Here is a 13,270-nt window from a genome sequence, read left to right as displayed (position 1 = left end):
GCAGGGCAGATCTGTCATCATCCGTGCCTTATCATCGGAGATGTTTCCTTACCTCAGTAAAGACTCTCCTGGTTGGGAATTAGCCGAACAACGAGGTGATAATTCAGCGAGTAGCTGACAGAGCCAGGCCGAGCTGGTGACTGGTAGAATATTCGGAACGGCTCCATGAAGAGAAGTCCCATGGATAGAAGAAGAAGTAGTAGCGGGCGGTGTTTGAGCGAGATCATGTCACGTCAGCACCAATACTGTAGTCTTGGTATTGGGCTGAACCCCCATCCTTTCCAAGAGATGTACTTAGAGATCATGATGGTGTTCAGCAGACACAATGCGCAAAGAAGAAACCTGGTACTTCCCCATATATATATATAGAATTGTCGAATCCAATCAGCGATTACGGAGAGAAGCAGGATTTCAACAGCTTTGCATGTTTGCTCGGTGTGTTGTGCAACTCACATATCGAATGTCGGAAATGAACGATCCACCAATTAAAATGAATTCCTCAGGATTTCATCCTTTGCGAAACACGCTGTGAGAAACGTGAAAGCGATAGACCTCGCTTTGCCTTTGAATACCGCAGCGAGTATGCCGGTAGAGCTTTACCAGCTGTTGTCAGCAATGCGTTACACCAAATTAGCCAACCTTCACTTAATTACGTGTTTCGGGTCGCAATGTAACTCGGACTTGCAATGGTATATCTCATCGGGCTCACGTCCTGGCTATTGCCATACCTCCTTAGGCTACTATACATATTAAAGCCATGCTGTTAGACCAAACTCTTGCGGGGAAGGTTTTGGATTGCACTTGATTTCCCGGATCTCGTCGTCTGGAATGATTATGTCCTGTCTAGGGCATGATCCCGGCATCGCTCGATGGATCATGGATCCTATCATTATACAGTAAGGTCATTTTTGATGAATTTGAAAGCGTTGAGAGATATTTGTATTGCAAAAAATTGAGGCCATAGACGCGGCTCTATGCTGGAAGACAGCAGCGCGCTCTCTGGGTCTTGAGCAGACTGAACTCCCAAGCAAGCCAATTTGATCTGCAAGAAGAATAAAGTATGGAGAAGGTTGAGTCACACCATATACCCTGCAACGCAAAATGGGCCCTGTGTGTGGCTCGGATGAGACTCAAAGGAACAACGGGTCTCGGACAACCGGGAAGCCTGGAAGGGGCACACACAGCACCAGAGCGGAAAAGCAATGCATCTACTGTACACTGAAGTCATCCTTCTCTTCACGCTGTCGTGTTCCGTTTCCATCCCCGAGACTACTCTGGAGTAACGTCTTAGAACTCCCATTTGTTACCATCGCTATATGAAGTAGACGACATGAGGGTCAGCCGAGTATCTTTCATGCAACCCAACGAGACGAGTGATACTCACTAGTTCCACATATATCCACCTCGGGATTCCCTATCGGATTTCTCGATAAGATCTACGATTTGAGCTATGCGCAATATGACCCACATGAGCACAGGCACTCTATCAAGAAGATAGGTATAACAACTCACGGATCGCCACCGAGATCTTTTCGGGAGGCCCCTGTATACCTGCTGCAGCAGCCCCCTCAAAGCCCATCTCTGTATCTAACCATCCCGGGGAGATCATGAAGGTCGTTAATTGCGGTTCTTCAAAGTGGATTTGTCTGGTCTGATGATATGATCACATTGTCAGTCAACATAGCACGGAGAGATAACTATCTACGATATTTTGTACATTACACCCTTGATAGGGGTCGCTGGCCGGGGTATGATGGAGGTGCACACTCACGAGGTAATTGACAGCTGCCTTTGAAGATCCATATACTCCGAATTTCGGCATATGCTGGAAGCTGTTTTGACTCAATCCCGTCGAGATAACTATAAATTTACTTCCCTCCTTCTTCACCAATAACGGGTAGACAGCTTTGTACAATAAGAGCGGTGCTTTCGCATTAACTCGATAGTGGTCGTCGAAGACGTCCATGTCGGCTTCTCTGAGTAGTTTGTGGTTTGTTGATATACCGGCATTGGCGACAACCTATCACCCGGTGCGATTAGCATTGCATCAGCCTCAGTCTCTTGACACGATGGTACATTATCCCTTCATAGGTGCGGAATAGAAAACTACGGTTTGGCGATGGTTGGACCAGCTCACAATATCCAATTGATCGATTCCCCTCTTCTTCAACTCCTCAACCGCCTTCACAGGATCATCAAACTCATTCGAGTCAATCTTCACTACTGCTGCCAGACCATCAATGGCAGGTGCTTTAGAAAGATCTCGCACGGCTGCTATGACTTTGTATCCTTTCTCGACAAAGGATTCGGTAAGTTTGAGTCCAACACTGAAACGGGGCAAGTAACGTCAGTTCGCAAGACAATCGTTGTGAATCGTGATGCAAGATAGTAAGATGATACTCAAGATACTCACCCTCGGTTGGCACCGGTGATAAGAATAGTCTTCTGCTCGTTTGACATGTTCACTGTTCATACAAGTAATCTTGGGTTATTGATCTCAAAAGGTAAAATCGGAAAGATCGAACTTTTGTTTCTATGGAATTTATATGCCGGTGTAGATAATGTCGATGCCGACGGGGACATATCTAGGCTGACTCATCGCCAAGGTCAGAGGGACTACTAGCGCGATGGACTTTTCCCCAATAGTGAATTCTGGTGGTATTGACCGATCAGCGATTGATTGGTAACTAACAAGTTGAACACAAGGGATGTGTTGTACGGTAGAGAGGATGCTTAGCAATCAACTCAATCCTCCATCCGTGCCTGGATCAGTGATCTGGCTTATCAGTCAGCAATGGTTGGGGACTCCGAAATTCCCGGACAGGTTCAAAATCACCTAGAGCTTTGGGGCAACTTGACAGGTCTATCCACATCTAACAGCATAGGGACTACCGTGAACAATATCATAATAGTATATCGTATTGCGATACTGAGAACTACTGATCCCGCGATACATCCCTCTTGTCATCTACTTGTTGCTTCTCCAAATCCCTCTTCTGCACCTCCAATTCCCCCTCTTCCCCAAATATACCCAACCCCCTCAGCGCAATCACAGCGATAATCACGCCAAACCAACACCCCGCCGCACTGAGCCAAAAGGAGCTCTGTATACCCTTCAAATACGATTCCCTCTCCCCTGTCCCAGCAGATAGCGATCGTTTGTATTGAGAATCAAAGATGATGGAGGTCAGTGCTAGTCCAATGGAACTTCCAAGTCGCAAGATAGTCTGGAACAAGCCGCTGGCTACGCTGTATTCGTCGGGAAGGGAGAAATGAGATACGAATATCAGACCGGTGGGCAGGAAGCTGTATTTGACATCAGCATCGTCTCACTGCTCATCGAGCCAGAGGAGATATGATTGGCCGAGATCGCTTCGAAGGACGGGATATTGGTCGGGAGAAACCTAAATTCGACTTACATATCTACGCCAAAGACGATGAGCCAAGTTCCGTGGAAAGGCAGTTCCCAATAATTCGTATCCTGCTTCGAAATTGCGAAACACATATTACCGAACCTATCAAAATCGAACATTTTGAAACATGTTACCATCTCTCACACACAACGTGAAACCATCACTTGACTCACCCGCAAGCCAGAAGACCAGTGACCACCAGCCAGTACGCCGGTACTCTGTGAATGAGCAGTGCCACCAGGACAGAACAGATTATCCCAGCTACTTCGGTAGGTAAGAACCTTAACATTGTTCCTACCGGACCAACCGATTGGACTTCCTGGAAATACAGTGTGGCATTGTACAGTGCTGGCTACATTTGTGTGGAACGAACATCAATATCAGCTCTCCATTTCAATGTGAATCTTCTCAATAGTGGGGAAGCCTCGGACCCACTATAAATCCCATTATTGCCAGAGCACTAGTCAGGTATAGAGCGGCTAGCCTGCCCTTGGCCCTTGTCCAGAGAGCTAGGCGCATAAGAGGTGGATTGGCGGTTTTGATAGTCACGTAGTGTTCCCAGAGGAAGAAAAGTATGGTGAGGAGGATACCCAAGACCAGAAGAGCGATGATGTCTGTTATGAGATAATAACAATGTCAATTGTACATACAGTATATTTCGTTCAAGTACATGTGTAAATCCCGGGGAGACCTATCGCATAGCACAGGTGGACGATGATGAACCATCCACTCACATCCTGTTTTCCAACCATGTGGAGCACTCTGTGCGCCACTGATTGCGAACAGAAACAGAACCAACCCCGTTGTTATGACCGTGGCGCCTACCAGATCCAGATGTTTGTTTGACGTATGAGCTTCATCTGCAGGAATGATGAGGATGACCCCAAGACCGATCAGAAGACTGATACCGGCCACGACGAACAGGCAGGATCGCCAGGTGTACCTAGGAAATTGAAACGCGTATAAATAGAAATACACGGTGTATATCGAGGAAAGGACTCGGATCAGAATGGTGACAACGATACTCACTTGACATACGAAACGAACAGACCGCCTATCAATAAACCCAAAATCCCACCGACCGAGAAACCGGCTCCGAAACATGTAAATACCCTTGATCTGGCTTTACCTATGAACGACTCTGCAATGATACCTGTTGTGCTTGGTGTGCTATGTGTACATCTATCAAGTCAGTAGGACCTGACAAATAGTAGAAAGTGTATTTACTCACGTCATGGCTACTCCGCAACCTGCAAGAGCACGACTGACTATCAATCCCGGACCATTCTGCATGAACCCGCCCGCAAGCGTGAAAATAGTAAACACTATCATGCCCAGCACTAACACCTTCTTCCTACCGTATATATCGGCTATCCTCCCGCTGAACAACAGTAGACTGTATTCAGAAAACAGATCAACGCCCATCATTACTATCAGTAAATCATGGATAATTATCGCACAGAGTGATGATAGGGACGGTATAGCACGTACCAGCCCACAGATAGGTTATAACTCGATACCACCCATTGCAAATTCCCTTCGGAGATTTCCAGGTCATCCTTGATAGTTGGTAAAGCGATGTTCAGAACCTGCCCACTACTTGATGTGAGGATTGTCGTGGACGTAATGATTATGGTCATCAGGATTTGCTTTTTGAGGGATAGGATCGGTGGGGATCCCTCTTGGTTGAGTGTCGCTGACGATGTTTCATCTGATGTGGAGGTAGGTTGTAGATTAGATGTACATGTACTGTTGTTGAGGGTAGCCGATTGGGGGACTTTGGAAGGGTCGGCCTGGGATGTATCACCCTGATTAATTTCTGAGATGGTTCGAGGGTCATTGCTTCCCATAATGATTGTCTGTATAAGTTAGCGATCTTTTGCGAGGAACATGAATCTAAGAAGCTTGATGGCTGGTGGATGCGAATCATACAACCCGTTGTGAGTATGCGTTCGTCAAGGTGGTCTGAGCAAACTCAGAGTAGAAAGGATCTTTCGTACTAAGGATGTCTTCAAGTTTGTTATACAGTGTATCTTCTGATAATTACATCAGTGTGAAATGAGAGAATCAGTATGATAGTAAGGTGTGATGCGTTAGTCACGATCTGAGTCCCAATGGGAGTCTGGGTCTCTGATCAAAATTTGCGAGTACAGGGTACAAAAGAAGTCATACCCGTGTGTATACACATACCATCCTTTACCCACTTTCGAACGATTATCGGACATTCGAAAAGATTGAGAGTAATTCTATTCTGAATCTGAATCCAAATTGGACAAAGGTGTAAAGGTATGTACTGTAGGTGTATCTGATAAACTCTCCTTTTTCAGTTGACTATATATCTTAACAGAGACGTCCGAATACTCGTACTTGGTCCAGTCTACCCAGCTATACTGTGACTCCACGAGTGGACCTCCCTCCACCCCACCCTCAATTCGTTAGTTCGCAGTAACCTTACATCATCAGGCACTCATCTACCTTGGAGAAGACAGCTCATCACTACGTTAATCCCGCACTAGTCGATTCATTAGTGGATCTGATATACTAATAACTGTATGTACTGTGCGCTATGCTCTGCTTTACCCGTCTAATCTATTCCAGGGTTCATGCATTACTGTATATTGCTCTTAGGTTTATCAAAGCGGAGGATCTGCTTGTTGAAATGGTACTGTAATGGTAAATGACGTCATGACATCACTATGCGCCACTTAGCTTGTCGTTATCCGTTACTACTGTATTTGGATCCGGGCCATTCATTCATCCGTAAGTGAACCCTTTGTGACAATGTTGTGGGAATGATAAACCAGTGGGTCTGTACATCCATCCATCCATCCATCCTCCTTTTTCATCATCTACCTCTTTGACGATATCAATCAACTCAAATCTACCAAGTCTAGCCCAAAGGCACTCCCTTCCTTCATTGAAATAACAAGACAATCACCATACACAATGGCATTCGACGGCGTACCCCCAGCTCAAGCTTTCGTAGCTCCCCCAGCTTCTGTCCCCTCTACCTCTGCCGCTCCAGCGGTACCAGCCGAAGTACCAGGAGCGCCAGTCGTCGGAGGAGAAGTATTGCCCAAACCCGTTACTCCTGCTGAAGCTATCACTGCGGAACCTGCGAAGGCTTTGGACCCTTTGGCGGAACCTACCATCTTGGATAAGGCTCAGGCTTTGGCCAAACCTGTGAGTTTTTCTCTCGGAACCGAAAGGGCAAAATGAGCTGAAGGATGTTGGAACGCCTCTAGTACCTCGAGAAAGTCGAACCTTATGCTCATAAGGTGCAAGAGGCTACTAAGCCTTATACTGATAAGATAGAAGCTAAGACCAAGGAGATTATCGATAAGATTGAGGTGAGTGGAGTGGACTTCGTTCTTCCTTTCTCCACATTTACCAGTAAGAGCAGGAGGCAGAAGATCATATTAATTTGAGACACGGAGTATGGAATGTGAAGGACGAGAATTGAGTTTTCTCGCAAGAAGAGGTTGTCATACAAAAGTCATGCGCTTGGAGGCGGATGTTGAGATTAATACGAGATAGAGATGGTAGCTAACTTCTCTCTTCGCATGCAACAGGGCAACGCCCCAACCACCACTCCTGCGCCTACCTCAGCCAACACCGCTGAACGAAGTATCGACAACGCTTCTGCCACCACCTCCGAAGCAGGCGAGAAGGCCAAGGGTATCTTTGAACAAGGTCTGAGCGCCGTCCAAGTGAGTTGACACACCTATCTTCCTTATATAAAACCTCAACATTACACCTTGAAACTGATGATGAACCCCTATCAGTCCACTTTCACCCAGATCACCCACACCATCGACGAGAAGACCGCCTCTCCCACCCACCCAGGATTCATCACCCAAGTGACCAACGCAGCTCACAAAGTCGGCGAGAGGATTGAGAAGGCTTTGAACGATGTGAGTGATGCCTTCCCCTACGTCGTGCTAGGTACAGTATGCCGAGACTGACACATGGTAATTTAATAGGTCGATGCCAACACCACACCTTCGGCTCACCCTGTGCAAACTACCACCAACACTGTGCCCCACATTGTTCCCGGTCCTTTATAAGCAGATGGCATTTCTGAATATCTAATCTAAACTAATCATAGCCGAGTTGTAGAATTAGCTAGCTGTTTGTGTTTAACAGGAGTAGGAGAAGAGTGTCTATAGATGAAGCTGAATTGAAGAAATGCAAATAATATGAAGAACGATCACACTCTACTGCATGCCTCTGAAATGATGACCCAGACATGCGGTTCAGACACTACTATCCTTCGAGTCCAGGCAATAAGGGAAAGGTGTCGAATTTCCACTAGCAACAGCACACAAACAGCCCCACGATCACATTCTCGTGTGACTTTGATGATGATGAATACCATTCTATGCATGTGACTCTTTGCATCTGAAGGGAGTAAGCAGATGCTGACATGTGCTGATGCGAGACGCGCCTGCAATATAGGTATATACGGTAGATGGTAGTAACGCGGCGGGATTACACGGCGTTATGGAAGAAAGAGTGGGAGTGCCGCCACCGCATATACTGTGTATGTGAGAGTGTCAAGTGCCACATCTGGCTAATTCTCTTTGTGTACAGTCGCAGTTGTATGGTGCTAGTCCCATAGTACTAGTACCACCCATTCACTACTCTAACACATACACCGCGTGTCATCTTCATCCTACATCCATCCAATCATTCATTCTTCACTCTTCATTTCATACATCCATACAATCATACAACCCATCCAGCACTTCATCCCCTTCAGCTGAACAGATTGGAACACAGGAGAAGATTTCATATCACGAAGAAAGTGGGGTACATCGGTCATTCAATCTAGGTAAGTCGAGTTGGAACGAAGAAAGATTTGATGGAGGCTTGTTGGAGACACTGGAGGGGATTGATAAGTCATAATGGGTCATCATCATACATCGCAGTTGACTGCACACCATATATCACTTCATCGAGATACACTGACAGATATCAACCAACGTTATAGGGTGACATCGAAGCAATAAAACTTTTCATCTTCATCCCTCATCTCCACCGCAGACCCAACATCCGTCGACGTCGACGTTGATACACACCACGCATTCATCTATCCCGTCCCATCCTTTCTTCAGCAACACGCCATCCCATTCCCTCTACTGTCCTCCTCTCCCAAATACTATCCAAGTCCATACGAAGAAGAAGGCATACAGTCGGATTGTATCGTAAAGAGCATAGATAGAATTGTAGGATTAAATTTTCACTTTGATCTGAATAAAGGATAGTTGTGAGTTGCCTTGTTCCTCTGCACGAAACCCTTCTTTCAGATAACCTCTCATTGTGCGGAATCATGCGAGAAGAGTGGGCTGGGAAAAGTTGATACAGGTTATGCCAAGCTGTGCTAGATGAGCATTTCACGTGATGGGAAAGTGGAGTGAACCTCTCCATTCAAGTTTGAGATTGGAAAACAACGATCGTCTCTCGAATGGAATCTGCCTCATCCTCCTGTCACGCGTCTTGTCAAATACCTTCATATGATGCGCAACGACATAGCTGACATATACATACGTGCTGCCAGACCTTCACCTCCAATCTCCCTCTCTTATCCTCCTTGCCCTCCATCCACCCAAACATCAATAAACCAAAATGGGTGAACCACAAAACGAGATTGATTTGGATTCCGTCATTGATCGACTTCTAGAGGGTGAGTGACTATCCCCTCGCACATACAATTCAGTGCATCTCCCTCTGACTACCGAGATAATGTTGTTGATATCTTGTCTGTCAGTACGAGGAAACCGACCGGGCAAGGCTGTGCAACTAGCAGAGTACGAGATCAAATACCTCTGTACGAAAGCCAGAGAAATTTTCATCAGTCAACCTATCTTACTTGAACTGGAAGCTCCTATCAAGATATGCGGTAAGTATCTCTTCAATTCAATCCTCTACGTTCAGCGCAGGCAATCTCAGGCGGACAGAACGTTTGGCTGATGATAATGATGCGATTTGCATATTATAGGTGATATCCACGGACAGTACTATGATTTACTGAGATTGTTCGAATATGGTGGCTTCCCCCCAGAAGCGAATTACCTCTTCTTAGGAGATTACGTCGACAGAGGTAAACAATCGCTTGAAACTATCTGTCTGCTTTTGGCGTACAAGATCAAGTACCCAGAGAACTTCTTCATTTTGAGAGGGAATCACGAATGTGCGAGTATCAATAGAATTTACGGATTTTATGATGAGTGTGAGTAGTAGTTCTCTGCCTTTCAGAATCAGTCAACAGCCCGTAAAATTCGCAAGCAGAGCAAATGAGGATATGGCGCTAATTCATCTATCCCCAATATAGGTAAACGACGTTATAACATCAAGTTGTGGAAGACATTCACCGACTGTTTCAACTGTTTACCTATCGCTGCTATCATTGATGAGAAGATTTTCACCATGCACGGTGGTTTGGTAAGTGGACGTTTCTCTATGTTGGGGTAATTTTACTGATTATTCCTTTCTCCTTCAGAGTCCCGATCTTCAAAGCATGGAACAAATCCGAAGGGTAATGCGACCAACGGATGTACCTGATACTGGTAAGTTATCCACAACTCACTATTGCACCATCAAGCTAACGTATTCACGACCTTCCTTTAGGTCTCCTTTGTGATTTACTCTGGTCTGATCCCGATAAGGATATCACAGGATGGAGTGAGAACGATCGAGGAGTATCATTCACATTTGGACCTGATGTTGTATCGAGATTCCTGCAAAAGCATGATATGGATTTGATCTGTCGAGCACATCAGGTGAGTAGCAGTATTTTCACATCTCCAGATTCCTCGCGTGCGTTGCATTGCTGATACCCTTTATGATAATAGGTCGTAGAAGATGGGTACGAGTTCTTTGCAAAACGTCAATTGGTAACCCTGTTCTCGGCTCCTAATTATTGTGGAGAGGTGAGTGTATAGCACCCCACGACCACTCAGGACTTTTGATCGCTCATCATCCCGTGACCATTTCAGTTCGACAATGCCGGTGCCATGATGTCCGTCGACGATACATTACTCTGTTCCTTCCAAGTGAGTAGATCACCTGGTTCGCCAAACAAAGGATTATGCTGATTATTGCTGGTCTCTTGCAGATCCTCAAACCAGCCGAGAAGAAAGCTCCGAAATATGGGGGATACGGTGCCAGCGGACGGCGTCAGTGATCTCCCCATTTCTGATTTTTCACAATGATAAAACAAAACAAAGAAAATCATATTCTCTTGAGTCCGTTTTAGTCGTTGTCCTGTCCTTTGTGGTTGTGGTTTTGTGCCTTTTCCACCTCTCCATTTTCGTGTGTGTTAACGAGGAGTTATACCCTACCAAAGAAATCATATTACATAGATACCCCTTTCCTAGGAAGGTGTGGATATATGTATTTTTTATATTACTTCTCAAGACATGAATTTGCTTTTTTCTTTTGCGTATATTCATTACGCTATCATCTACACAACTGAGAATCATGCACTGACGCTCCTTTTGGTTTTATTTGTGGATCGTAGCCGCCGTAACACCCCCTCGAAAACAGAAAGGAGGAAAAACGAAACCATAGATAGTTACTTTAGTCTGCTTTTTGCGAGGTGTATGTTACATATGAGATTGTGATTTTGATTTACCCCGATATGACATGTTCAGTAGATATTTCTTTTTCCTTTTCTGTTCTGGTGTGGACGTGTAAATATTCTTTTTTCTCAGTCTCATACCATGTTCTTTTTCCTTTTCCTTTCACCCAGACCGAGACTGAGAGACGATATAACAGAATCGCTTTTTTAGTTTTTATTCACAACAAATCAAACCAACCAATCAACCAAATCATGAATTTTATGTACAACTCTGACTCTGCGTTCAGTACGGTTCTCGCCTGCCGATTAGACTGTAGTAGGATATCAAGGACTTGACAATACTTGCCCTGCTGATGGGTACTGTGCATATACTTCATGCTGCCATCTGCTTCATCTTGTGCTTGCATCTTGGACTAACTGATGCAGGTGCAGTACCCTTAAAACCAGATCTGCCTTGTGAAGTGTAGTGTTCGGCCGCGGTTACTTCCGTTCTCGTGTTCACTTGTTTTTGGTTTCTTACCCTGAGATTTAGTGAACTACCTGTAAGGTATTCTCCGCATGTACGAGTGGGAAAATTTTCATCTCGTCTTTGATCGTTCTATGGCCAGTGGCAAGTCGTCTGGGCATGGAACGACCTCGCATCTTCTGGAGCGGAGTAGTTGAGTGACATGGCCTGACTTGGTGAGCGTGGAGAGCAGTAGATCACCAGAGGGGCCGAATACGAGCTGCTCGGCGACTACCCCATAGATACAGAACATTCTTCCGGACGGAGGGTAAGTCCAAGTTGGTGCCGCAGATTACGGGGATGATTATCCATGAGCTATGAGACATGAGACACCACGTCATTCGTAATTACCAGTGTGCGTGGGTGGTATGAAAATCTTTCTCTCTCTGGTAGACTCTCGAGTCGAGCGAGCATGAACATGAACATGAAGATGGTTGATTGCTAAGCAGACTTGATCCAGCTCCCTACTGGACATGTCCTCAGATACATACAAGGAATCTCATCGAGGAACCAATACTTACATCCTACTTCACTTTGTATCCCCACAGTTTCGCTTTGGCCTCTCATCTCATCTAGGCACGAAAAGCAAACTTGACCTTGAAATTCGAAAACAAACCTATACGTAGATTCGAAAAAAGCCGAAAACACGAGCACAGCTGTAGTACTACAGCTGAATCCATCAAAATTTGTTTGTTTTCGAACCGTCGTAACTGCTTGCAAGCATTCAAGGCTTATAGAAGGCATCGATACCTTGTCAGTCACCATCATCATCCACTTTGTAGGACATCGACGTTTGTCTCGATCACCTAGAACCCACGTCAGATCCCGAAGGCGGAAGCGGAAACAAACGCAAGAAGTAGAACGTAAAAATCAAAATCAAGATCAAGATCAAAAACCAAAATTTGTTTACCCGTCACTTGACTTTGCCCAATATCATTATTACACTACCAGTCACCGTTGATTAGCGTAGCGGGACAAAACCAAAGTCCTTGTCTGGAATATGACCACGACTCAACCACCACCACCCACACATCCTCCGATACCATCCACATCCAAAATATCACCTTCAACATCCTCATCCACACCTCCACCTTATACTCACACAAATGAATGGAGTACGAATCCATTCTCTTACTCGACCGAAAACGAGAATGATCCTCTGATCTCGGGCGGCCCTGCTTCTTCTTCTTCGAAATATCACAAAGACATCTCACCTTCTTCCTCATCGCATTCGCATTCGAGATCACCCGTTGGTAAGATGGATAGATACAGTACGGGATATGACCAGTCGCAGATACCTGCACCTGGACCTGGATCGTCGAATTTGAGTTTCTTGGTAGATGGCGACGGGAGGTCAGAATATGGGATAAAGGATTTGGGTAATGGGTGAGTACGAGTTTGATTTGTATCTTGTTTGTGGTCGATTTTCTTTGTGCTGCGCAGTGCTGGTTCTGGTATTTGGATAAGATGAAGTGACAGTGATAGAAAGAGTCGTGTACGATGGTCGGGGGTATAAGGAAGTTGAAATTACAGTGTGTGTGTATAAAGGATGTGAGGGGGCATGCCTTCTTGGCGTGGTCATGGACGTAGATCTCATAACAAATCTCCCATGCGGTAACTACCTTTTTGTGTTGTGATCATGATTATGCTTTGATCCTTTACACGGACAGAAGTGCATCATCATATCATCCTCTTTTCTCGGTCATCCTTCTTTTGTCGACCCCTATCCATACAACACCAGAATGCCATTATCCTTGAAATCGATACTTA

At 45.4% G+C, this 13,270-nt stretch overlaps 5 protein-coding genes across 5 annotated transcripts; 3 read left to right on the top strand and 2 right to left on the bottom strand.

The window, feature by feature from the left end:
* Positions 1–1,287: 1,287 nt before the first annotated feature.
* Positions 1,288–2,460, bottom strand: I302_105216 (uncharacterized protein; the record flags this gene model as incomplete). Its single annotated transcript, XM_019195083.1, has 6 exons — positions 1,288–1,312; positions 1,385–1,448; positions 1,513–1,651; positions 1,772–2,020; positions 2,138–2,327; positions 2,414–2,460. The coding sequence occupies 6 exons, from the start codon at positions 2,458–2,460 to the stop codon at positions 1,288–1,290; spliced, it is 714 nt and encodes a 237-aa protein (XP_019042796.1).
* A 476-nt stretch (positions 2,461–2,936) lies between these two features.
* On the bottom strand, positions 2,937–5,263 carry I302_105215 (uncharacterized protein; the record flags this gene model as incomplete). Its single annotated transcript, XM_065870037.1, has 8 exons — positions 2,937–3,306; positions 3,420–3,515; positions 3,587–3,765; positions 3,849–4,027; positions 4,148–4,356; positions 4,443–4,583; positions 4,645–4,809; positions 4,905–5,263. The coding sequence occupies 8 exons, from the start codon at positions 5,261–5,263 to the stop codon at positions 2,937–2,939; spliced, it is 1,698 nt and encodes a 565-aa protein (XP_065726109.1).
* A 1,096-nt stretch (positions 5,264–6,359) lies between these two features.
* I302_105214 (uncharacterized protein) lies at positions 6,360–7,480 on the top strand (the record flags this gene model as incomplete). The annotated part of the gene is made up of 5 exons (XM_065870036.1): positions 6,360–6,596; positions 6,659–6,763; positions 6,986–7,123; positions 7,199–7,327; positions 7,397–7,480. 5 exons carry the CDS (start codon positions 6,360–6,362, stop codon positions 7,478–7,480), a joined length of 693 nt encoding a protein of 230 aa, XP_065726108.1.
* Positions 7,481–9,041: 1,561 nt separating this feature from the next.
* Positions 9,042–10,599, top strand: I302_105213 (serine/threonine-protein phosphatase PP1; the record flags this gene model as incomplete). Its single annotated transcript, XM_019195080.1, has 9 exons — positions 9,042–9,099; positions 9,184–9,315; positions 9,415–9,645; positions 9,748–9,857; positions 9,916–9,982; positions 10,044–10,195; positions 10,268–10,345; positions 10,412–10,468; positions 10,531–10,599. The coding sequence occupies 9 exons, from the start codon at positions 9,042–9,044 to the stop codon at positions 10,597–10,599; spliced, it is 954 nt and encodes a 317-aa protein (XP_019042793.1).
* A 1,901-nt stretch (positions 10,600–12,500) lies between these two features.
* I302_105212 (uncharacterized protein) lies at positions 12,501–12,890 on the top strand (the record flags this gene model as incomplete). The annotated part of the gene is made up of 1 exon (XM_065870035.1): positions 12,501–12,890. One exon carries the CDS (start codon positions 12,501–12,503, stop codon positions 12,888–12,890), a length of 390 nt encoding a protein of 129 aa, XP_065726107.1.
* Positions 12,891–13,270: the final 380 nt, after the last annotated feature.

This window comes from Kwoniella bestiolae, chromosome 3, assembly GCF_000512585.2.
Source record: "Kwoniella bestiolae CBS 10118 chromosome 3, complete sequence".
NCBI classification, from domain to species: Eukaryota; Fungi; Basidiomycota; class Tremellomycetes; order Tremellales; family Cryptococcaceae; genus Kwoniella; species Kwoniella bestiolae.
Note: the sequence above shows the minus strand (reverse complement) of the source record. Positions and strands in the feature narration are given on the sequence as shown.